The sequence below is a fragment of the Lonchura striata genome, chromosome Z (assembly GCF_046129695.1).
Source record: "Lonchura striata isolate bLonStr1 chromosome Z, bLonStr1.mat, whole genome shotgun sequence".
Taxonomy (NCBI): domain Eukaryota; kingdom Metazoa; phylum Chordata; class Aves; order Passeriformes; family Estrildidae; genus Lonchura; species Lonchura striata.
In genome coordinates this window covers 47,534,696-47,558,675 of record NC_134642.1, presented here as the reverse complement: position 1 = coordinate 47,558,675, position 23,980 = coordinate 47,534,696, and the positions used below count along the sequence as shown (strand labels likewise).

The 23,980-nt window shown below is 40.5% G+C and overlaps 1 protein-coding gene across 3 annotated transcripts; it reads right to left on the bottom strand.

The window, feature by feature from the left end:
• Positions 1–247: 247 nt before the first annotated feature.
• RIGI (RNA sensor RIG-I) lies at positions 248–22,041 on the bottom strand. 3 transcript variants are annotated; one of them, XM_021537134.3, is made up of 18 exons: positions 21,749–22,041; positions 21,537–21,668; positions 19,608–19,786; positions 18,952–19,102; positions 17,079–17,201; positions 16,173–16,286; positions 15,128–15,281; positions 14,012–14,270; positions 13,204–13,366; positions 12,692–12,793; positions 10,353–10,510; positions 9,582–9,717; positions 8,561–8,709; positions 7,348–7,438; positions 6,481–6,651; positions 4,831–4,982; positions 3,175–3,321; positions 248–1,533 (listed from the first exon to the last, which is right to left on the bottom strand). In XM_021537134.3, exons 1-18 carry the CDS (start codon positions 21,852–21,854, stop codon positions 1,237–1,239), a joined length of 2,784 nt encoding a protein of 927 aa, XP_021392809.2. In that variant the 5' UTR covers positions 21,855–22,041; the 3' UTR covers positions 248–1,236. The 3 variants fall into 3 exon arrangements, with proteins under 3 accessions (XP_021392809.2, XP_021392811.2, XP_021392812.2); XM_021537136.3 differs by having other exon boundaries at positions 8,561–8,703; positions 21,749–21,914; XM_021537137.3 differs by lacking the exon at positions 12,692–12,793 and having other exon boundaries at positions 21,749–21,914.
• Positions 22,042–23,980: the final 1,939 nt, after the last annotated feature.

Below are 23,980 nucleotides of genomic sequence, written 5' to 3'. Positions count from 1 at the left end.
AGAATTTAGGCAGTTTAAATTAATTTTTGAACTCATAAATTTAGGTTCATTCTTAACTCTTAAATTCGGTGTGGGTGGACGGGGGAGGGAGTTGTGCTTTGGTTTTGGGGATTTTTTTAATTAGTTCTGGTGTTTTGTAACATAATTCTTGTACATACATATCTTGCCACATTGTCAAATACACAAAGGGAACTTAAAATACATTTGGTTTTGGTTCCAGAAATAGTGAATACAAGCTCATTGAAGATGTGTGGAATCAGCGGTTGTGTTTTAATCAGTGCTTTAAAGTGTTCAAGTACAACATTTCATAAACTCTGTAGGAATTTCTGGTTTTCCCAGAGAAATCTGGATCTGAGTAAAGAGGACAGATTTGAACACACTAATGCCTAGACTTTGACAGGAAGCTTACAGTATTTTCAGTGTCTTGCGAGATTTTAGGTGACAATCCGTGAAAACAGGGCATCCAGGTAAATGCTAATCCCCTTCAAAAGTGAACCTCCTCCCATGATCCAGTGTACTTTGTCCCTCTTAGGACTTGCTCAGTTCAGCAACACAGGAGGGTGCCCATTCTGCAATTTCAGCCACAGCAACTTGATCAGTGATATAAGAAAATGGTACAATTTAATTACAGGGATGAATCCCTAAGAGGGCGCTGCTCTACTGCATTTCTTATTGTTGCAGAAGCATTTCCTATTAAAGAGAAATTTAAGAGATGTAATATCTTCCTTACAGAAAAGTTACTGGACATTTTTCTTTCAATTTTATATATCAATGTCTAGAACATTTAAAAAGTTTCAGAAGTAGCTAGAGTACTGCATGAAGTGCTAGTAAGCCATGTTGTTCACAAGGAACATGTTAGTACCAAAGAAGAGGCTGATTCGCACCTCAATTCTTGAAGGTGTAACCTGTTACCTAAAGTTGGATGTTTAGTTAGTGAACTAACTAAACATTCAACTTGATCTTTTTTTTTTTTTCAGACCAGATTCCTCATAGCCATAATGATTTGGATCTAGACATCTAGGCACATACTTGTCCTTCTAGTGAAACGTCTGGTGAAGTATCTCATTATATAGCAAATACTGGTTTTAGTGGCTTTACCAGCCTTTTATAATCTAGCCAGATGCGGGTAAGTGGCCTAGCATAAGAACAAAAGTTTTTATAGAAAAATGATAATTGATCATTGCTGCTATTTCAGCATAGCACACTAGAACCAATATATACATTAAAATGTTGAGTTCAGCTGGATGTTTCTTCATCAAAATTCTTCAAAGACAAATTAATACTTCTCCATTTCTGAAAATCCATTTGTGTCCCACTTTCAACGTCCTCTAGTACAAAGCTTCTGATTTTGATCACGGGTAGATTATCAAATGTCTTGTATTTCACTATGATCCCCCAGTCATGCTGGCACTCGGTATTTCGGCAGTGCATCTTGCTTTTTTTCACAAAATCATCAAACTGAACTGGTTTCCTGTGGGGCTTTGTTGTATAACGCTCCTGGAACGCGTTACCTAAGACAATGTGATGAGATCCCTGAAACAACACATGCCAGAAACACTAAATATTAGAAACAATATTCCTCTTTTTCTTTGTCATTCCCCTTCCTTTCTCAAATACATGTTCTCCCTGTTAAGGCACTTGCTGTCATCCTGGAGGCTCACCTTCCAGCCTCTCTGGCTCATTGCTCTTTTTTTTCCCCCATTAATGGAATACCAGGTACTAGAAGGACCCAGGCCTGGGCTTATCAAAACCAAAGAAATTGATGGTGTATCCCCAGTCAACAGCTTACACATATTTGAACTTAGTAAGCTTTTTAAAAACTGTGTTTGCTGTATTTGAGCCATGCCCATGAAACTAAGAGAGTAATTCAGACAATAGACAAATTTGAGAGACTCCTATTTCCCATGAGGGGTCATGCAATTTGGAGTGGTAGAAAAAATAACCCTAATAAGATGAAGGAGCTATAGTTATTGTTTATAACATATATAATAAAAGATTAAAAAAAGCCTTACTTGAAAGCATATTTACAATCTGAGGTTGAGTCTGAAAATGATAGATCCTCCTGGAAATGCAGTTTGTAGGGATTACTTTAAAAACTGAGGCACTATTTTCAGAGTACTAAACAAAACTAGTTACTGAAGAGTTTTCTGAACTCTTGACTCTATTTGCACAGGTATAGGTGATAAGCCAGGAGCACAAAATAGTGAAAAAGTCAGAGGTGCTTTAGATAGCCCTTGTTTTTTGTCAAAGAAATGTAACTAAGTGTTCACAAAGCTGAGCTGTTCCCAACTCCTTGCAGAGGAGTAGTGAGCACCATCTACATTCCAAAAACAGCTGGTAAAAATAAATAGAAATTTGGGAAGGGCCTGAAGGCAGACACAGTATTGCTCAGCTGTGGCCTGAGGCCCCTCATCACATTGCAACTGCACTTTTCAGAGCACCACAGATAGAAGCAGCTTCAAAAGAACAAAAATCAGAACTATAAAGGCTCAAAGTGCTTAGAATAGCCTCTCTTGCATGATCACCACTTTCCGTGTGTAAAGAGTGTTACTTTCTTTTGTCTACAAGGAAGATATTCATGTTCAGAAGGAGTACAATCATAATGTCCCTAGGATATACACAGAAGCAACTACACCTACAGAACAGAAAACAAAATAATACTGAAGAACTGTAGGGCTCTTCTTGTGGAACTACGGTTTACCCTGCTTTTCAAAACTCAAACTGACCTATAAGACAAAGAGTTTGTAATCTGATCCCAGTACTTTGTGTAGATAATTTTCGGTCAACAGAAATTGTAGGAGAAATATCTCAACAGCAGAGAGACTTCCATCTGATGCTAATCAGGAAAGTAAATATACAGCAGTAACTCTAGAAGGTTATGTAGTAGAAGATCAGTGGTTTTCAACAAAATTTGTCAGAAGGGCTTCAGGAGAACTGAAGTGATTCCTACCATATCCCATATTTTCACACCTTGAACAACATCAGCTCAACTCATCTTATCATACTAAAGAAGTAGTCAGAACTGTTACTGTGGTTTACTGATTTACTCAGAATTTCTATTCTCCTCTGATTTGCATAAGATAGTCCACTTCCACACTGATAAACAATGCAGTTAGTTCAATAATGCTGACTTCCCTGGTGGTCATGGATATAGCTTCCTGTACAGAAACATACCTTTATAATTCTGATGTCATCAGTACTGCAGGCATATGCTTTGCATTTTCCACAGAAAAGTTTTTTTTTCCCTCCTACTATTTCATGTTTTGTTTCATTCTTCCTGGAATCTCTTAGCATTTTTTCCTTCATTTGGAGGCCACGTATCTGTAATAAATAAATAAAAATGAAAATACAATAAATAAAAATGAAATCCCACTGTCAGCCTAAATGTGACTTTGGGCATGTAATATCTAGGAACCTATTACTTAAAGCACTCAAAACCAAACACACCTTGTTCTGGCAACTCATACCAAGAAAGAACAGGGTACATTTGTCAATTCAGAATGCAGAGCTAGAATGAGACTATGTGATGGACAGCATTTATGCTATTTGCTCCTTCTTCCCTTCTAGCCCCCAACAGCACCTCTGGTCTTAAGGCTGGTATGTCCATGTGAACACTTAAGTCATATGAGACCCTATAGCACAATTAACGCTGCTGATCTGGGAATCTCATGGGTTTGAAAGAAAGCTACAAAGACAACAGAAACTGCAGGCAGAGAAAGAAGCAACAAGGCACAGCCTGTAGCTGAGAAACAAATGCAGAAATGGAATACTCTGAGAAGAAGCAGGAGAAACTGCACCAAGCCTTGGATGTAGAAGAAGAAATGTCACAAAGGCCAAGTCCTTACTGAAGTTCAGGCAGACACTAACCACAGCCTTTCCCATTTCCACTAAGTGGGTCATACTGTCACAGAAGAAAATCAAGCTGCTCAGGCAGGACATGCCTTTCACAAAATCCAGGTGGGCCTGATCCCTAGTTGTCCTGTATGTGATGGGTAATAGCACTCAAGGTGATCTGCTCCATAACGCTCCCTGGCACTGAGGTCAGGCTGATGGGGCTGTACTTCCCAGATCCTCCTGGTCCTTCTTGTAAATGGGTGGTCACACTGACCAACCTCCAGTCTCCTGGGATCTCCTTGATTATACAGTACTGGAAAGTGCTGGAAAGTGGATCGATGAGCTTTTCCACCACGTCTCTCAGTACCCTTGCATGGATCCCGTCTGCCCCCATAAACTTTTGTCGCAATGGAGTAGCAGGTCACTAATCAGTTCCTTTTTGATTATAGGTCCTTCATCCTGCTCCCTATCACTGTCTTCCAGCTCAGGGAACTGAATATCCTGAGAACAACCAGTCTTACAGAAGCAAACAAGGCATTAAGTACCTCAGTCTCTTCTCTTCATTTTTGTCACTGTGTTTCCCCCATAACCAATAAAGAATGGGGATTTCTCCTCAGCCCTTGGTGGTGGTCCATATGAATATCCACTTGGGCTTTGGCCCTCCTGATTTTCAGCTGCAAAGCATCTCAGTATCTTTGTACACTGTGCCCAAGATGGCCTCCAAATCTTACATCACCCAGGAGTCCTCTTTTCATAAGCAACAGGTCATAAATTCTACCTCATGCTCTTAAGTTTTTGCAGTTACTGTACAGCTGACATTCACAAACTGTCAGTATGCAGTATCCCTTCTCTGCTGACCTAGCCTTTGTCATAAATCAAGTACAATGAACACTTCCCTCAGGTTATAACTTTTCCCTACATAGACCCTTAATAGGTGAAGGTAGATACAGATTATGCCTTTAAAATTTGAGTATGAAAACTGCACAAATCACAAACCTTTCTTGCAAATGATGTTTCATCCCAGTTCTGTAGCTTTTCAATAGCTGCAGTCATCATTTCTTCCTTGTAACTGTTTAGTTTTTCATTCTCAACCACTTCCATTTTGCTTGTCACAAGGATGCACTTGCTGTCTTTTGCCCTTCCACGACCTATACAGCAACACGTTTATGCTCTTTAGTTACTCTTACCAACATATGCAAAAATGACAGGTCTGCCATACGACTGCTAAGGGCCTTCTGTATGTCTGCTTTTGTTTGTAATGTTCAGATTCAGATAATGCTGCTTCTGAAGAGCATTCTTCAATAATAAACCAGAACAAGATGCCCCCTTCCAGGTATCCTCATGGATATACCCTAGCCAGTACTATATTGCCTACTTCTGTGGCCTCCCTGTGCAGGCATGCTTTAAAATACATTTTATGTGTAGCATCTTGCTGTCTTCTTGTGTAAAAAAAATGTAAAGGAGAAAAGTTCATCTCAGTCTTTCTTATTAGTTTTAAGCCCTGCTAATTGATGTCTAAAAATACCCAAAAAACCTAAGGAACTAGAAATACTGTGCTGACAAAAGCACAAACAACAACAGCAAGCACCTTCTCTTCTACCTGATTATGCCTACTGTCTGCCAGTTTATTAAAGCTGAGACACAGACAAACCCAGAACTACAGGGATATCATACCAGTTTAGCAGTATTTTGGTTATAAAAAGCGTTCACATTTCTTTTGAGTTTTTTCATCACAAAAATCATCATTGTATGTGGTTTGAAACTGACATAACCTCTCTTTGTTGCACCTTTAAAGGCTTTTTAATAATAAGCACTATCTTTTCATCCATAAATGTCAATTCTGGGCCAGTTATTTCATTACAAAATACAGATAAGAAGGTCACAATCCACAAACCCTGAAAGGAGAGTACAGAGTAAGTACAATGGAAATCACTTCACATTAAATGATGATGTTAACTTGGGAAATATGAAGAAATATTGCAGATGTACCATTAAGAGAGTAGGCACTTTTATATTGTTTAGGAATGTGAAGCAGAAACCAGTATTTAGTGTGGCTCTTCATTCCCCTCTACTGGCCATACTGTAAAATCACCAAATTCAAGGCCGAAGTCACAACAGACTTCTCTGGACAAACAGGGAAGACAGAAACAGGGTGTCTCTCTTTTGGTCCAAATATTAGAGATCTGCACAGGCAAAGGCCTCGTGTACCTGGGAGTAGCTGGGTTGGTAATAAACCACCAGGCTGGAGAAGGCCTTCAGAAGCCAAGGCCGTACAAGAAATTCCATTGCAGCAGTCCTTTGTAAATTGCCACAGAATGATTTGTAATATTTCTGACAACAGTTCTTCTAGACATAGTTCTGCTTATATGTAATTGTCAACTTGATGTACCAGTCCTCAACAGTTCCATAACCTTGTGCAGCATGGCTAATTTGCCTGTTGTCAGTCAGACAACATCAAGGACTTGGCTCAGTGAACAAATTTATCACATCCCATCATTCACATGAGACTTTGCTCTAAGGCACAGAGAAACAACAGCAAGGGATGCACATATTACTACAGTATTTCCAATGTGCCATTTAGTAGCATTTCATGTCCATTTCTAGGCCAAAACAGGTTTCTACAGTAATAGTTCTGAAATTCCATACCTCTGACTTGGATCATTTTGGTGACATTACCGAAGTATTCATAGAGCACCACAAGGTTGCACTCAGTAATATCAATGCCTTCATCAGCAACAGATGTAGCAATTAGCAGTCTGATGTCTTTGTCATTTCTGAATGCATCCAGGACACCCTTCTGCATTGGCAGGGTCATACCTACAGTACCAAGAAACTGTGTCAGGAAAAGAAAACTGAAGAGCTCCTTGAGCAAGATACCCACATGTGCTTTTACTTCAGTGATTAGAAATTAGTACATCCTTTCGATCTGGAAAACTACTTCAAGTTTGATATGCAGCTGGGTGTACATTATACTCACGGACCAGGGATTCCTGTTGATGTGTCACAGATATTGTCAACTTGGGAGACACCATTTTAGACATGGCACCCAGATGATCTTTATTGAAGACACCCATGCAGCTTAGTTAATTAAAACCCAACCTAATTCTGAACTTAAGCCATAGGTAATTCATTTCAGCTGTAGCTTCTATTCTATCTTAAAGTGGCTGCTATCAAACACGAAATAGGAGAGGAATCACAAAGTAACAGAGATAGTACGAAAATTAATCACAAGAAGCTATGATAGTGAAGTTTCTAAACTGCTTTTGAACCAGCAGAAGAATCCTGGAAAAAAGCATTGTTGACAGTGTTACTGATGCTTTAACCAAGGTTCTGGACAGAAAATCCTCTTAGGATTCATTCAAGGTCTTCCCGCTCTGGAAGAATGCAAGTGCAAATCTGCATGACCTTCCTCTGTTTAAGGGCACAGAAGATGAACACAGGAAAAACGGAACAGTTTTTACGTCATAGCATAGCTACTACTGGTTTAGCATATCTTAGTGCAAATCTGTGTACCTGTTTTTTGATCTTTTCTTCCCTTACCCATCAACACATCTGGCTTTATGTGGCTAAGAAGAGGGTTTGTTTCTATCCACTTCTTCAAAGCCTGGAGAGCAAATCAGGGTGTTAGATTCCCTGCACAGATGAAATGCTAGTTTGTGATAGGTAGCAACTTAAAGGCAACTTAAAGGTAGCAACTTAAAGGCTGGGTAGAGAGCAAGTAGTTTTTCACTGCTAAAAATTTTGCATTTTTCTCTTACAAACTAACAGATCACTGAATGTTACACATCTGGCATCAAAGGAAAGTAGTTACTATTTACAAACTGGGCTTCCACTACACAGTGACAGTAGCACATTCAAACTGCTCATACAGAAGAACAAAAAATCATCCAGGCTACTGTAGGCTTTTAAATCTAACATGCAAAGCTGCCAATAGATGATGGTGCTATTAGTTCACACTTTAGTCCCATTCTAATTTTTTTTCTGGTCTGCAATTCATCCAGCATGTCTGAATGAAAAGGATAAAAAGGGGGGCTGGGTCATTCAGCTAATAAATCTGTTTACAGTAGAACAGAAACAGCTGACATTTGCAGTAAATGTTTTAATCTACTCATGCTAATGTTTAGCAGCACATTAACGTCAAGCACAAACCTTTTCTGGGAGCAAGGTACTGTAAAGGAGAAAAAGTATCATCCAGCCTAGATTTTTGATCATAGGCAAGTATAAAACAGATCAGTGAAAAGAGTCCAGGGAACATCAGCTGCACAAAGTTTTTCCTTTTTCCTGATCAAAAGCAGCTGCTATAGACCTTCTTGAGGTCTATAGGAATCCTCTGAGAAATGTATATATACCTCCTGATGTGCAGTCAATAAAGGAGTAGAGCTGATTCATAACAACACTACCTTAAAACCAAAACCCTTAAAATATTTCTTCTTGTAACTGACTTTAGGCCCAAAATAAAAATCTGATGTCTTAATGATCAATCAGAGCATGTAGTCTGACATCATGAAGGACACCATACCCGTACTGTAGTTTTCAGAAAAAGAAAGAAAGCCACCTCACTCATCCTGCCTCAGAGCATTAGGGCTTAGGTAGACACAGTAAAATAAATTAGAATGATTAAATACATGCACGTTTTTCTACTTCAGATCAAAATGGGAAGGGTAATATGATGAGTAATTTTATTTTCCCACTTCCCATTTTAGGAGTTTTAAAAAAAAAGTCATACAGCTACTAAGGCTCTTGTCTTGGCAAAGAGAATAGTGCGAGTCTGTGGGTTATAGTGGTATGCTTCATCCAGGATGCAAGCAAGCTCTTCCAACTTTGGATTCTCATTTGACTCATCTTTTGAAAGGGCAGTCAGCTCTAGTTCTATCTCTGAAAGAAAAAAACAAGGTTTCTTGAAAAATTTGCATTTTTTAAGGCAGAAAGCAGAATTCCCACACAAACCTACTTTCAAACAGCACACACATTATTTTATTTTCTATTCTGTTTTTCAGATGCAAGCAGAGAAATCTGTTGGTTAAACACAACAAAATCCCCAGAAAAAACCAAATTATGAATATGTCACATTTTGTAGCAAAGTGATATGAGACCTTATGTGATATACTATGTGTCAAAAGACAGCAACAAAACAAGCTCAGCTCTTGTGCTATGTTTTCCAAGAAAACAACTGACTTGCAAGGGCAGACACAGCAGTGATTTAAAATTGCAGTCAACACTGCAACACAAAAGAGCACAGGCTTGAATATAGCCCACTGCTAACTAGGGTCAGGTCACAGAACTGTGACAACCTCTAACATTCAATCAGAAAGTTACAAGGACCACCTGCTTCTACCCAGAAGACTGGGACTGGCCAGGAGGCTAGGCAGTGCCCTGAACACTGTATGTTGGCTTATCTAATGCTATCAGCACCCATGACTGTAGACCATCTGCCTACTTGTGAGGCACAGCCACAAGGGTACTGCTGCCTGATCTCCAAGCCAGGCATGTAAGAACTTACTACAGCATCCAGCTACAATTATTACTATTTTATCAGTTTCTGCACTAGAAGCTTACAGTCCCAGAAATTTAGTCCCCTACCACCTGCCCTACCACTGCACTTGCACCCATGCAGTCACCATATCTTCTGGAAAGTGCAGTTTTTGAAACTGGAAAAACAACTGCACTTACTCAGAAAAAAACACCTGGACCATCCTACCATAAGCTCTCATCTCCCCTACAACTGTCACAGGTACTATGGGAAATACCTTGAAATTTCTCTGTCAGCTGCTTCTCTAACTCTGTATATGGTCCGTTTTTTACATTTGTGAAAAATTCATTTAGATAGGCTAAAGCATCTTCGATGCGGGCATCTTCACTGATAATGAGAGCATCGTTGAATTTCTGCTTGGAAAGAGACACAAGCATTTAGCCTTCATTTTCCAAGGGGCAATAAACACAAATTTTATTTAGCTAGATTAAGTGTTGCAAAGTTGTGGTGTTCTTCCATTTCCATGACAAGCATTGCAAATTCTCCTCTGCACCAATATGTTCCTGGTGAGCATCACAGAGACAACTCTTACATGCCTTATGCTTTAGCCTGTGTCAACTTGCTACAGTCTTCAACATCCTCACTTAGTGGAGAGGCAAGTACTGATCTCTTCACTGTTGTGACCAGTGACAGGACTTGTGGAAATAGCCTGAAGCTGAGTCAGGGGAGGTTTAGGCTGGATATCAGGATTTCACCCAGAGGGTGGTTGGGCACTGGAACAGGTTCCAGTGGAACAGGAAAGTGGCCACAGCCCCAGCCTAACAGAGTTCAAGAAATGCCTGGACAATGCTTTTGGGCTCATGGTGAGGATGTCCTGTGCAGGGACAGGAGCTGGACTCAATGATCCTTGGGGGTCCCTTCCAACTCTGCATTTATTCTACGATTCTAAATAGGACAATTGGTTCAAAATCTGCTTCTAGGTGAACATACCTATATCAGAAGGAACAGGATGACTCTACTTTTGTATTGAAGGAAAGAGGATACCTACCCGCAAGTGTTCAGTACAAATGAAAAGGTCTCTACAAATACTGCTCTCCTTCTCCTTATCTTCCAGTTGCAATAGTCTGCATTTCTTCTGAGTGGAAACTATCCAATGTTCATATCTCTGTGTTCCAAAGTAAATCTTGTTGATCTGGGAGATGGTATCTATCAAAGGAGAGAAAAAATTGTTCCTCTTGAATAACAAATAAAAAGCATTAGCTAGAGGATAACACATTTCCCACTAATATTGGCTCTAAAAAGCCTTAGCAAAAGAACAGTTTCATGATATAATCACAGAACCACTGAGGCTGGAAGGCACCTGTGGAGGTCTTTAGTTCAACCCTCTGCTCAAAGCAGATCACTCAGTTCAAATGGGCTTTGAGTACTTCCAAGGACAGAGTCTCTACAACTTCACTGGACAACCTGTTCTAGTGTTTGACTACCTTATAGCAAAAAAGTTGTATCTGTTGTTTAAATATTTCTGTTTGTGCCCATTGCTTCTTGTCCAGCCCCTGGGAACACCTGTGAAGATTATGTTTTCTTCACTCCCTCTGTTTCCCAGGAAAATGTACACATACATGAAAAAAAAGTATACCCAGATGTTAGCCTAAAATTAACCCAGTATAATTCAACTGAGGAGCTGTGTACACACACACATCTGCAGGGACTAAGTAATAATATTAGAGCTCACTTATCCTGTAAGAAGTCTATGGTATTTAAAAAACTGCACATACATTGCTCCTTGAATTACCATATACTCAATAGTTTATATTCATTCATTAAATAGTCTAGAAGCATATTGTCCAAGGGGCTGTCTTTGAGGCAGAACTAGGCAGTACCTATTTGCTGCATGCATGCTTCACAGGCTACAGTAACTACAGGGTACACAGAAGGGAAGCCACTGCCATTCATGCAAGAGGAACTATGATGCAAAATAAGCTTCAGAAATGATTGCTTAATGTAACATGCATTTTGAAAATATCTTTGTTCTTTGATCAGGCTATCAGGCTTCTTGGATTTTGGGTTGTTTTGTTTTTTTGTTTGTTTTTTTTTTTTTTTTTGTTTTTTTGTTTTTTTTTTTTTGTTTTGTTTTGGTTTTTTTTTTTTTTTTTGGTTTGGTTTTGGGTTTTTTTGTTTGTTTGTTTTTGTTTTGTTTTGTTTTGATTTGTTTTTTGGGTTTTTTTTTTGCTCCATGGGGTTTTAATTATCCCTTCCTGCCCCAGAATATAGTTCACTCTCAAATATCTGGGAAGTGCAGGGCAGGGGATAAATCTAGAACTGAGGTAAACAGGTTTAAGGCACTGCAGTCAGTGTTCAAAAACCAGTCTAAACATAGACAATGTCCTTTAATCCAGAGCTGGAGAGACCAAGGCTTATCCTGAGCATACCCATTCATGGGTCTCTACTTTGTACCCCCTTCTGCTCTCCAGTTTTTTATTAAGGCCACCACTTTTTTTTATTACTGGACACCACTTAGAAACTCTACAAAAGCAGAAAAAATCAGTTTACTTCTGAAGGGTTATAGAATTGATCTCATGATTGTGACACCAATTTTCTTTTCACAATCATGTTTCTCCTCTCTGCAAACCTTCCCATGAGCAGCTCCTGAAGCTGGAACCCTTCTGATAACTGTCTCCTTTCTTGGGCAGCCATATCCTCTTTCCAGTGATGTTTACATTGTACAGATCCTACTCTGAAACATTACCTCAAAGGCTTTTCAAAGGAAAACAACTGAGACCTGCTAAAAAGCAGAAATTGGAGTACCCAGAAGCATAAAGATGACAAAATGCTGACCAAAATGTTGGCCAGGGCAACCCTAGAAATAACTCTGAGTGCAGCTTGGACACCAGAGAAAACACAAGTGTCAGAGCAGCAAGTGTGAAAATTAAATTTTGCTGTAAGGGAAAAATTACAACATTCAGAGCAATACCACTGTGACATTTCTTATTTTCCTAACAGATTGGGTGTGAAGGATTTGGAGAAATGTTTAAATTAGAATATATCAGTATCTCTCATCTAAATCAAGCCCACTGCATTTTGAATGCAAGCCCTTTTGTTTCAGATTCTTTAAACTCAGAAGCATTTGACAGTGTCAAAAGCACACTGTTTTTAGTTGCATGTGGAAGGCTAAAATTCAAGTAAAAATGTTTATGATTGTCAAACTAATCAGGTATAACAAGAAAACTGTTGATTCTCTTATCTATAATCTCTTATTTAGGAAATAAATGCAACTAAAAATGAAGGAGAAAGAAAGTGAAAAAAGAGTGTCTCTTCTAGCAGCTGTAAGGATTCACACTGATTTAATCAAATACTGAACTGCAATACAGGCATATTACAGCATCTTACCCACTGGGTAAATCTTCCTCATCAAAACCTCTGTCTCAGACATCAGACCTGAGATAATGTCTGCAAAACGATTCTGAGCTCTCATTTTAACCCATCTGATATCTAGAGAGGAGAAATGTAAGTCAGCGTGCTGAGTAAGTAAAACATTTCCTTGGGAAGTACAGAACAAATTCTTGTCTATAAGAATGCTACTACACATGGTGCTCTATGCAATCACAGTCAAATTTATGGTTAATTAGCACTGCAGAAATAAGCAGCCCCCAGTCCTCACTGGAAGAACTGAATTAAAACTAGAGATGGCACATCAACAGCAAAGAGAAAATATGCCCAAGTAGGCACTGCCTTACTGCAGGACAAGAGATTGCACGTCTAAACTTCTTTCAAGCTAGCAGGAAGGAAGGCTCCAGCCTAGTTTTAGGCTTTTATCTTAACCTAAAAAAAGAGGAATTTAGTAGCTGCCATAATCATGGTACTTTGCAACTCACAGGAAAATAAAAAGCAAGCGTGCTTACGCGTTTCTGGCTTGTTACCAAACCTCTGCAGGTCTTGTTTGTTCTCTCTGACAGTGGATATGGCCTGTATGTCAAGGTAGGAGCAGAGGGTACAGATGTGCTCTACAGTTTCATTAGTGCTCTTGGCATTACCAACTCCGACAGAAGCAGTTAAACCTACAATCTAAGCACACACATGAATAGCAGATGTTGCTACATTGTTAGCAGTCACCAAATTGGGAAACAAAACAGGGAGAAGTGAACAAGAAGTGGGCACAAAAACTTAAGAACCAAAACTCATGCCTACTCTAAGGTGCTCAAACTTATTTAAACTTAAAATAAATTATCCAGCCACTTAAATCCATAATGAGCTCTATCTGTCAGTGGTTATCATACAGAGGAAGAGCAAACCCACACACAGACCCATCCTTTGCATTCACTCAGAGGTATCTTCTCAGCTGGATCAAAACCTCAGGCCAGCAGAGGCAGTGGCCCCATTTTATTGTGCAGAAAACAGCAACAGAGAGCTAACAAGGAGATTACTAAATTACATGCTTTCTTTCTAGTTCAGCTCTTCTGTTTGCTCTCAAGTACTCCAGTCTTTGTTATGCTTGGTAAGTCTTCCTTGGTAGCTGATGGGAAGATGTAACATGGGACAAAAGCCTGGAAATGTCCAAGAATGAAAAAATGTTCCAGATGTTACCACTTCCATTTGCAGCTGTTGTTAAATGGGAGTTTAAACTGGATCAGCACAAAAGGCAAGACCTTGCTAACTGCATTGCAAAACACTTTCCTCTAATGTTTCTACCACTGATGGGCTGGGCCTTACCTGAGGCAGCTGTTTTGCAGAGGAGTCAAATTTTTGATCCAGGTATCTGGTCATCAACACATTATAAGGGTGGTTGCCTGTAGTGTTGTGGCACTCATCAAATATCATGAGAGTGAAGATGGAAAGGGAGCTAAGGATCCCTTTTTCCATGATATTCACAAGAATCTGGGGCGTTAGCACAATGATGTCACTGTCCTGTATAACATTTTCTACAGAGATATTTGCAACTGTTTCACCACAAATTCCTTGAACAAAGTATCTGGAAAGAAGATGCAAAAAACAGCGTAAGAAAAATTATATCTTGCAGGTCAAGGAAGGTGGAAAATTGGGCTTTTCAGTGAGCTTGAAAGGCAGTTACTAAGTTTCAAATGTCAAAGATTTGGAGGTGGCAGTTTGACCACAGAAGGCTGAAAATAAAAAAAAAAAAGAGACGAGGGTAAAGAAATGGATTTTCAACTACCATTAACAAAAATATGTCATATTTGAGGACTGATTAACTTGTACATTTAAGCTGCAGCTGTCAGTTCACTTGTAACATCCCTTTTGTGTACATGTCTGGCATCATGGGATTGTTTCTGCCCAGCAGCCTCCTTTTCCCATAGCTATAGGGATACATATGTGGATGTTGAGTAACCAGTTCCCTCAAAATCTAAAGATACATTAACAGGTTGTTAATGCGCCTGTAAGCAATTTGCAGTCCCATCTGAAAGGTGGACTATCATTTTCTGACTAGAGGTTGAAAAAACAAAGAAGTCTGGGTCCTTCCATTTATAAGAGAGACTGAGAATAGCAAGAGGAATTCCACTGCTACTGCCAGGAACCGCCTCAGCTTTGGAAGCAAGTGTGAAAGGAGTCTCAAGAGAAAACACACCTCACTCTTTCAGTACAGAAACACTTTCACCATTTCCACAGATGTGCAACAAGTGCTTAAACTCTCCAGAACCAGATTTCAGATTCTCCAAACAAAGTCTGCTAAGGCAATACCATTCTTGCAGCTACTTGCCATCCTGATGTTACTGTCAAATACTCTTGTTCACCAGTAAACATGTTCCATCTTGCCCTAGCCACAGCAGTTTATTTTCTGTGGAGGAAGCCACCAGGGAGAATGACACTTACCCACTTCTTTCAAAATGCTGCCTGAATACATTTTTCTGTTGCTCATACACTGGCATTTTGGTTGCAAGGAAGACAACTTTTGCCTTTTGTCCTGAGGGAATGTTTTGCAAATGATGTTCACAAATCAGAACTGCCACAAAAGTTTTTCCAGATCCTTCAAACAAAAAACATGAATGGTACAGGACGAGTATGAAAAGGTCCATTTGTAAGCAGCAGTTTGTCTCATCTGAATGCCTTGTTGTAACAAAGGGGAGCTGACAATGGGGCCATTACTCTTCCAGATTGAACACGTTTGGAATGGATCTGAACCAAACTTGCTGCTTACTCAGGTGGGGAATCATCCCTTTCTCTCTCACAGTCTCAGTCTGTAACAACCATTAAGCAGTCACTGGGGATTAAAATCCATTTGCAGTTGTATTTGAATTCTTTGAAATCACTGAGTCTGTTTTTCGCTCTTATCATGTGCTCTCACATCAAATCAGACTGTGCATAGGCACCAGGACCTTTCAGGTTCCATCCATCCCCATGCAGCCTTGCTCCTCTCCTCTCATCTTACTTTGGCCCTCAGGCTCACTGTGCCAGAGCTCTTCTCTGTCCCTGCCTCTGTTATCCCACTTGCCTCCAGGGCTCAGAGGAAAATTAGGCTGTCTGGATGTTGTAGGCATTGCAGTAGAGAAAAGAGGGGACCCACAAGCTAAGTCATCCTATTTTTCCTTCAACTTGCAAGACAAATTTCTTAAATATCAAGATTAATGACTGGCTTAAACTGAAAAATCCACTCTGAGGAGTGTGAATGGAGAAGCCAGAACGCGGAAAATGAATGCTGAATGTGCTGAATACAAGCACTGATGTGCCAACAGATAAGTCTGTCTTGCCAGCCTCTGTGCTGCCCATGGTCTTTAATTGCAGTAGATCTAGATCTACTGCAAGGAAGACAGCTTTGAAATAAATGGCTGAAGAAGTCTGATTCAACTTTCACCATTCCCTATCTTTCACAGCTATATCCACCAAGTGAATTTTTTTTTTAAAATGTCTGTCTCCTTACCTGTGGGTGCACAAATCAATGTGTTTTTCCCATCAATAGCAGGCTGTGCAAGCTCAATCTGGTAGCTCCGAGCCTTCTTTGGTTCATAAACAGATGAAAACTCACAGATGCTTTCTAGGATAAAACAATGCTTTTGTGAAGAGTGGTGCAATAAAAATGCAAAAAATATGTTGTGCCCCATATATTTGCAATCTAAAATGATAAAGTGCAGTCTACACAGAACATTCTCTGACAAACAAGCCTTTTAACAGGACAGATGCACCAAACAAGAATTTTGTATGAGTTTAATGGCACATTTTTGTTACCACTCAACTATGATTCATAAAATGAACTCATTTTAAGATCTTGGTTCACAATGCTAACTTCAACTGGCCTTTTTTCAACTCAGAATGAAAACACAAGGGATTATTTTTCCACAAATACATGCATATTTTAGCCTTCTGCTCTACAGACTTTTGAAATTATTACTCTCTTAAACTGTGGTCTTGTCAGAGTATTTGGACTTATGGAACAGGAACTAGAAATAACTGGTAGAGCAAAATTTGCCATGACAGCCACTGCATGGATCTTTTGCAGTCACATTTGGTTCTCTAAACTGGGTAATATCAGGTCATGTGTGAATTAATTTTATCAGAGAAGAGGTGCATAAACAACATGCTGGTGTTTGGGACCTTTTTTGATAATGTGCTGACTGAAAACTTTTCACTAGACATGAAAAATGAGGGGCAAGCTGTAATATGTGCAATGCCCAGCATGAGATCCTTTAAACATTAAAACAGAAGACAGCTAAATCAAGTCAGAGATTTGCACTAATTCCTTGGTACTTTCCATTGTGGCACACTACACCTGTGTCCTCTGCGAATCTAAGGAAATGGAAAATAGCAACCACAAACTTTTAAGACTTACCTGAAACTGAAGAGAGATTTTTGCTCAGATTATCACATTCTGCTTCTTCAGAAAATGTCATTATGGTTTCAAAGTAATTCTCAGAGGCATCTGTCATTTCACCATCAACATCTTTGCCATTATCTGTATAAATGGAAAAAAAGGCATGTTACTGATCCTTATGATTTTAAAATGTATTTGCTGTGACAAGGTGAGGGAGTTGGTTGCTGGAAGAAAAAGACTACATAAAATGATTCTGCACACAGGCTCCTTTTCAAGGAAGATGGACAGCACTGAGAATCTTGGGTTTAGAAAAACCATGTGCTCAATGCATGTAACAAGTTCCAAAAAACAAAGGAGACAACAGATGGGGAGGAAAGTTTAGTGTTTAGCTACTGTTTGTCACTGTTTAGTGACAAGAAATCACTGTGTAACATGGACATTAACCACAAGCATGAAAATTCTTAAGAATTCAAAGAAGCTTTGTAAATTCAAGATTCTGCTCTCCCTTACTCCCCACCTTCTGAAAGGACTAGAAATTGTCAGAATATATTCTTTATATTACACAACTATCAAAAGAGAAATTTTCTTTGGTGTTATAATTAATACTTTCTCAAAGAACTGCCCCAGGGGCCTGCATGAAGAGTCTCTTTGCAAACAGAACATATGATCACAAAGCTTTTGGAGTGGGAGAAAGAGCGCATCTGCACATCAGTCCAGCTCCAGAAAACACACAGTATCTGCAATTAATTTCTGGTACCAACTCTTCTTAACTGCCAGCAGTAAAATGTTTCCAATATGGACAATGTTTCTTCAGTAGTCTGATTCTGGCTTTCCTGGGTTGGATGTTCGAGGAAGCTGTCCCAAAAGACAGTGATAAGCTTACTTAAAAAATATAATTATCAACCTATAATATATCCACTAGCTACACAAATAGCCACCAGCTACACAAAATAATACCTAGATACATATAGGTATTACTCCTGTGTATTATTTTACCTATATTTTTAAAAAATTATTAGTTATGTATACAACTTTATGCATATATAGTAATTAATTCTCCAGATAAGAAATTACACCCTTTGATTGCAGTAATAAAAAAAAATCAATATAAGAAATATAGTTGAAGAAGCCACTTAAATATAGCTTATCCCTGTTGCTAACTAAAAAAGCAATTCAAACAAGTACCTAGGGAGACAACAAACATAGAAATGAAGATATATAGTCCAGTTTATCTAAAATCACATTTTTAGTAGCAAAATAATTTATTCTTATCTAAATTCTCCTATGCTGCAGGTTACTTACACTGTATTTTTCAAGGAGAGAAAGGTAAATTCAATGACAAAAGCAAAATCTAAGAGAGACAATTTTGCACTTCTACAAAATATGAACATACTAACTTGGGAAGGGCTGCTTACCGATTTCTCATAGAAAAAGGTACGTAATCTGCTCTGGGGATTATAGAAGTGTATCACACTCTAAACTATCACATTGCTAATCATATTTTATCAAAAAATATTGCATCTATCACAACTCAAGCAACCAAAAAGATGGCAAAAGTTGAATTAAGAAGAGGAGAAAGAAAATAACTATTTGGTGATTTTTATGCTTTCAGAGCCTGTGCTGCCTGATTCTCCTTCCCAAAAAAAAGGCACCATGCCTAACCATTTGGGAGGAAAAATAGTAAAAAAATAATTTCTGCCTCTTTGTAGGGTATTATTTGTATTTTATTTTATATTAAAAGCATTTAAATAAATTTTAAAAGGTTTTTCTTTTTGGATCACAGAGTTGCATGATGGTATCCTTCTAAATAAGTCTGATTCTCCTGAAAAAAAAAATTACTGTCTGGTACAAGAACATGAAAAGAGCATCATAAAATCAATTCGCGTTTTACCTTCTCTTATATTCCACAGTTCACTTGCATTGTAATATCCTGCACTATCCAATGCCAGCTGAAGACTTTTGGGCCAGTTTTCCTTATCCGAGCGACAGAGGCATTCAATGAGTTTAGTTATCCCAGCTGCTTTGCTTCTGTATTCACTGATCTGCACACACCACAAACAGAAACTGCTATAGGTTCTGAGCAATCAAACCCACTGCTCTTTGCTTAGTAGGTGAATTTGTTATGTTTGATGTTCAGTTGAAAACTGCATTTCCTTCTCAATTAATAGAAGCTTTGCAATAAAATTCAGCCATTTACCCACTACAACTTCAATAAGTGTTTAGTGTGTAGTTACACACTAAATTTAGCTGGACTATAAAAATAGCTAGGTTATTTGTTGAATATTTATAAATGGTGTGAAACATCACAGAGCTATTCTGTCAATTTCTGTCTGGAAAAGTCTCACTAATAAACTCTATCTGCCATAAACCTCTGAGGCTTTCTATTTCAGAATAGGAAAAGAAAAAAATTATATAATTATGGCAGACCTGTGGCCAGCCATCCTCCTCACCCAGCCACTTGTCACACAGGCACTGATTCATCCCACAAGAGAGGGAGCCAGCACTTCTCTGAAGAAAAACTAGGCAAATACGAGGATTTTAGCATACCTGCAGGATTTCATCACATTCCCTCTCTATCAGGCATGTGTTTATGTATGGCATGATTGCTACGGGATCAATTTCCAGCATTGTTGATTCTATCCGCTTCAACAGCTGCCTGTGCAGCTCCAGTTTTTCCAGTTTGCCAAAGTCCCAGTTTTCAATTGCTTCTGCCAGTCCAGTGTAACCTTTCAGGTAAAAAAAGACAAATCATTACTGTGAATTCAATCTCTAGCTAGAATAGGTAGGAACAAACTGAAAAAACATTTTCTCAGCCACACTGGAGAAATTAAAATTGTTTTGTCCTGTAAATGATAAAAATCTAGGTGAGGCACATACAATTTTTATCTAGTAAGTTACTATTTTCCTTTTTAGAACTTGTATGGCCTAATATGAAAAACCTATGCTGAAAGACCAGTAGCACCTGCAAAAACAAGACAGAGCCACACTATGTCACAGGTCATATCATCACATCACCAAGAAACTATATCCACTTCTGTCTTTCAATCATACAATCCTTGTAATTCTTGCATTCCATGATACTCTTTCACAGGATTCCCAGAGCAAAGAACACTACACAGAATCACAAGATGCTCTGGTGGTCTTTTATTTACCTGCATTTTATCCTTCACTCTTGTCCTTGGCTCCACCCTCCTTCAAAAATCCCTACTGTACTGGATTCAAGACAGTCACTGACTGAAAGCAGTACAGACACCTGCAATCTAGACAGTCATCAAACAGCTGCAAATACGGTCCTGGAACAGACAGCAGCAGGGAAGCATATTTTAAGGACTTGTGTGATTTGCTAAGTAGGCTTCTGAAGTGGAAAAAAGCAGATCAGGGTCCCAAAGGAACTTGTGGGCAAAAAGAAGGAATTTGCCTAACTTCTTATTTCCTTTTAGAAGAGCAGGAGTGGTGTAGATACTTACCACCATAATGTCTTTAGTCTAAGTATTACTTATCCCTGCATCTGCCAAAAAGAAGAGTAATTCTAAATTTTAGTCTCCGGCCCAATTAACAACTACTTGGGATAGCACTTTGAATCAGCAGGCTAACTGTCTTAACTTTTTGCTGAACACTGAACATTACTAGCAGGCTCAAAGTAGATAGTTCTTCAATTCAGAAATCAGGATTATCACAGACTGGTAAAATGTTGCTCTGGACTTAGGACTTGCTTTAAGGGATGAGTGGGCCACATCCCATATTGTAATATTTTTTCACTGAGATAATTATTCATAATTAATGGTGAGAAAATTAAAATAAAAGTGGGGCTCAATGTATCTAATAAATCACCAAAAAGGATATATGATACAATATACTCATATAGAAGAAAGCTGGAAGATGCTGCTAATTTAATACCTTCACAATCTGTTCTCTTCCATTTAATAAAAGAAGTTGGATTAGGAATTTACACATGAAGTAGTTATAACTACTATGGAACAATTATCCTTATAAACTACTAATGGTTACTTCTTGAAATAGAAGACTTTCAATGCCAATAAGTAACTTTTAAAATTTTTTAAAAAGTCATTTAAGACTCTCGTTGAGTGAAGTTATCCCACGATTCCAGTCAATTCCCACACACCTGAAACCCATTTGCCTTTCTGCTTCAGAGGATTTAGCCTCCTTTCACTGTATTCGGTGAGAACAATAGCCGTCTTGTTTCTTCTCTAAAGGCTCAGAGACAGGCAAGTCTCCTGCCAATGAGGCTTTCTCCATCCTCAGAATTATTAAAGCTGCTTCACCTCCCAACAGGCTTGTTTCCAGACTCTGTCAGCTTGCCTTTTCCTACGGCATCTGAGCTGATGTGACTGGACGTGCGGCTGCACCGAGGGCGGCCGGAGCGGCCCCGCCGGTGCCGGGAGCGCCGGGCGGCTCCGCGCAGCCCCGCCGAACGCGGGCGGCAGTGCCGGACAGGGGCGGCGGACAAAACCCCACCTGCTGCAGCCAGAGCATCCTGGAAGCCCCGGAACCAGCCCTCCGCCTCCAGCAGCAGCACGGCATCCAGGAACAGCGCGGCGGCCGCCGTCACTCCCTTCTCCTCCTCCTTCCGGACCCTCTCCTTCACCTCTGCAAGAACCAGCAGAGGCAGTGAGGGCAGCGGGAGGGGGCGGGGGGCGGGCTGGGGGCAGCGCCGCTGCCGCTCTCACCATCGGACAGCCACTCCGTCATGTTGCTGAGGATGTACACGGGGTTCAGGCTCCTCTCGATGTAGCGCCTGTAGCACCGCAGGTTCTGCTTCTCCTCCGCCGTCATGGCGAGGCCGCGGGCGCACCGCCGCCGGCGGTCCCGGTGGCGGTCCCGATCCCGGTCCCGGTCCCGGTCCCGGTCCCGGTCCCGGTCCCGGTGCCGGTCCCGGTCCCGGTGCCGGTGCCGGTCCCGGTCCCGGTGCCGGTGCCGCGGCCCCTGCTGCGTGCGGAGCCCGCCCCTGCCGTGGTGCAGAGAGACCTGGTAGGGAGTGAGTGGGAGCCGCCCCCAAGCACGGAGCGACGGGAAAAAGAAACTTCACCGCGGCTGGAGAATAGAAACTGAAAGCAGCTGGGAAAATGGGCGCTGCTTTCCTCTTGCGTCTGTCTTTAGCAAAAGAAAAAGGGGACTGCTGCCCTCACCCCAACTAATCATATGAGCATGCACACAGTTGTGACCAGCCCGTTTCTGCGGCTGCCAGGGTGAGAAAAAGCATACCGAAGAAACAGGAGTAAATGCACAGGTCTACCTCCTCTTCCCTCTTGCCCCCAGAAAAAGCTGAACGAACGGGCTTCCATCCTGTTTTGTTTCGCTTTGTTTTTTGGTGGGTTTGTTTTTTTTTTTTTTCTTTTGTGGTGGTGTGTTTGGGTTTTTTGTTTTTGTTGGTTTGGCTTTTTTTTTCTTAAGATAGAAGCACTTTTAAAAGCATTTAGAAAATGGATCAGGCAGGTGAACATCAAAGGAGAAGGCTTACCAAAGGAACAATCCTGTTGCAGGGGAGAAAGCACCCACAGTCAAAGTGCTGCTAAACATGACAGCTCCACATGCAAGCGTCCCTTTCACCATGTGCTGAGTGGATGTGTCATACACAAATAGACAACTGACAAGTACTGGTCCAGCACAAGATCATGCTTCCCAAAGTCTGCCAACACAAGACCTCTGAGTCATGGGCTTGTAGTGGACAGATGGGGTAGCAGGGGCAGAAGGAGGGGTGAGATAAGTAGAAGATAATTTGTTCACTGTAATATGCTTGCTTGTCTTAGTTTGCATAAGAATGTACTGTGGTATGTTAACCTAATTTGTTTTGCATAAAATAGTGGCTAAGAATGTACTAGTGTATCTTTGAAATGCTTATTTGCTTACAAGGTGATAAAGAAGTTGAGATTAAAGTCCTGGGCATGTGTATATCTGGTCTGCTTGCTGTATCTCAAAAGAAGAGACTTAGAAGCTATCACAACGACCAGACTCAGACTACATTTGGAGAGTCACGTCTGCAAGGAGAAAAGGGGGGATAAAAGGAAGGTTGGGACAAAACATTTTTGCGCGCCGTTGGTAGAGCAGGAGATTCCCCGGCCGCCCAGCGCTGAATTTTTGCCTGCCTTACTCGCTTGCCAATTTTAAATAAAATTGCTTTATTGAATTAAGACACTTCAAATTGCCGTGTCACAATTTATAACAATTTGGTGCCGTGACTCGGATGGAGAAGTAGATCAGTCGCTACGGGACGATCGGGAGGCGCCCCGCCCTTATGGCGGCCCGGCTGCCCCAGGCTTTCTGATCACTCTCCACCGACGAACCTAAATTGAGTAACGGGCAAAAGAGAACCGGTTACCCCTGTAATCTTTGTGCACGAAGAACCAGCGAAGGCGTAGGACGCGTGAGTATAGGCCGGTTTTCCGCTCGGTTTGGGGTGGTTTTCCCGGAGTGCTGTGTGTGAGAGGTCTCGTGGAGACCAAGTGAGTGCGGACTCTGTATTAGTGCGTTTTCCATTCCCCGCGAGGGGCTGGGCCACGAACCAGGGGAGCACGTGTGTGAGAAACTGAGTGCACTCCGGAAGATGGGACAGAGGAAAAGCAAGCCCTCTGCTCCCATGGGAGAGGGGACCCATGCTAAGCTTCCCCAGATTCCCAAGCCCCTTGGGTTTGATGATAATTAATTGGGATGCTTTCCCATCTAGAAAAGGGAAAGACAAAGTTAAAATGATACATTATTGTATGGAAGTGTGCGGGAAGGGCCTAACCCTAATTCCCATGCAAGGAATGTAGATAGTGGATGAGAAAGCCTTTAAGGAAGATTAGGGGTGTGAGGCCCCAGGCCAGCAGAGAAGCAGCAAGGTCCCTTCACTGCCAGCCCCAGAGGTGGCAGTGGGGTTAGAAATGTCAACCTGATAGAGCTTATGGTGTAAACCACCCTTG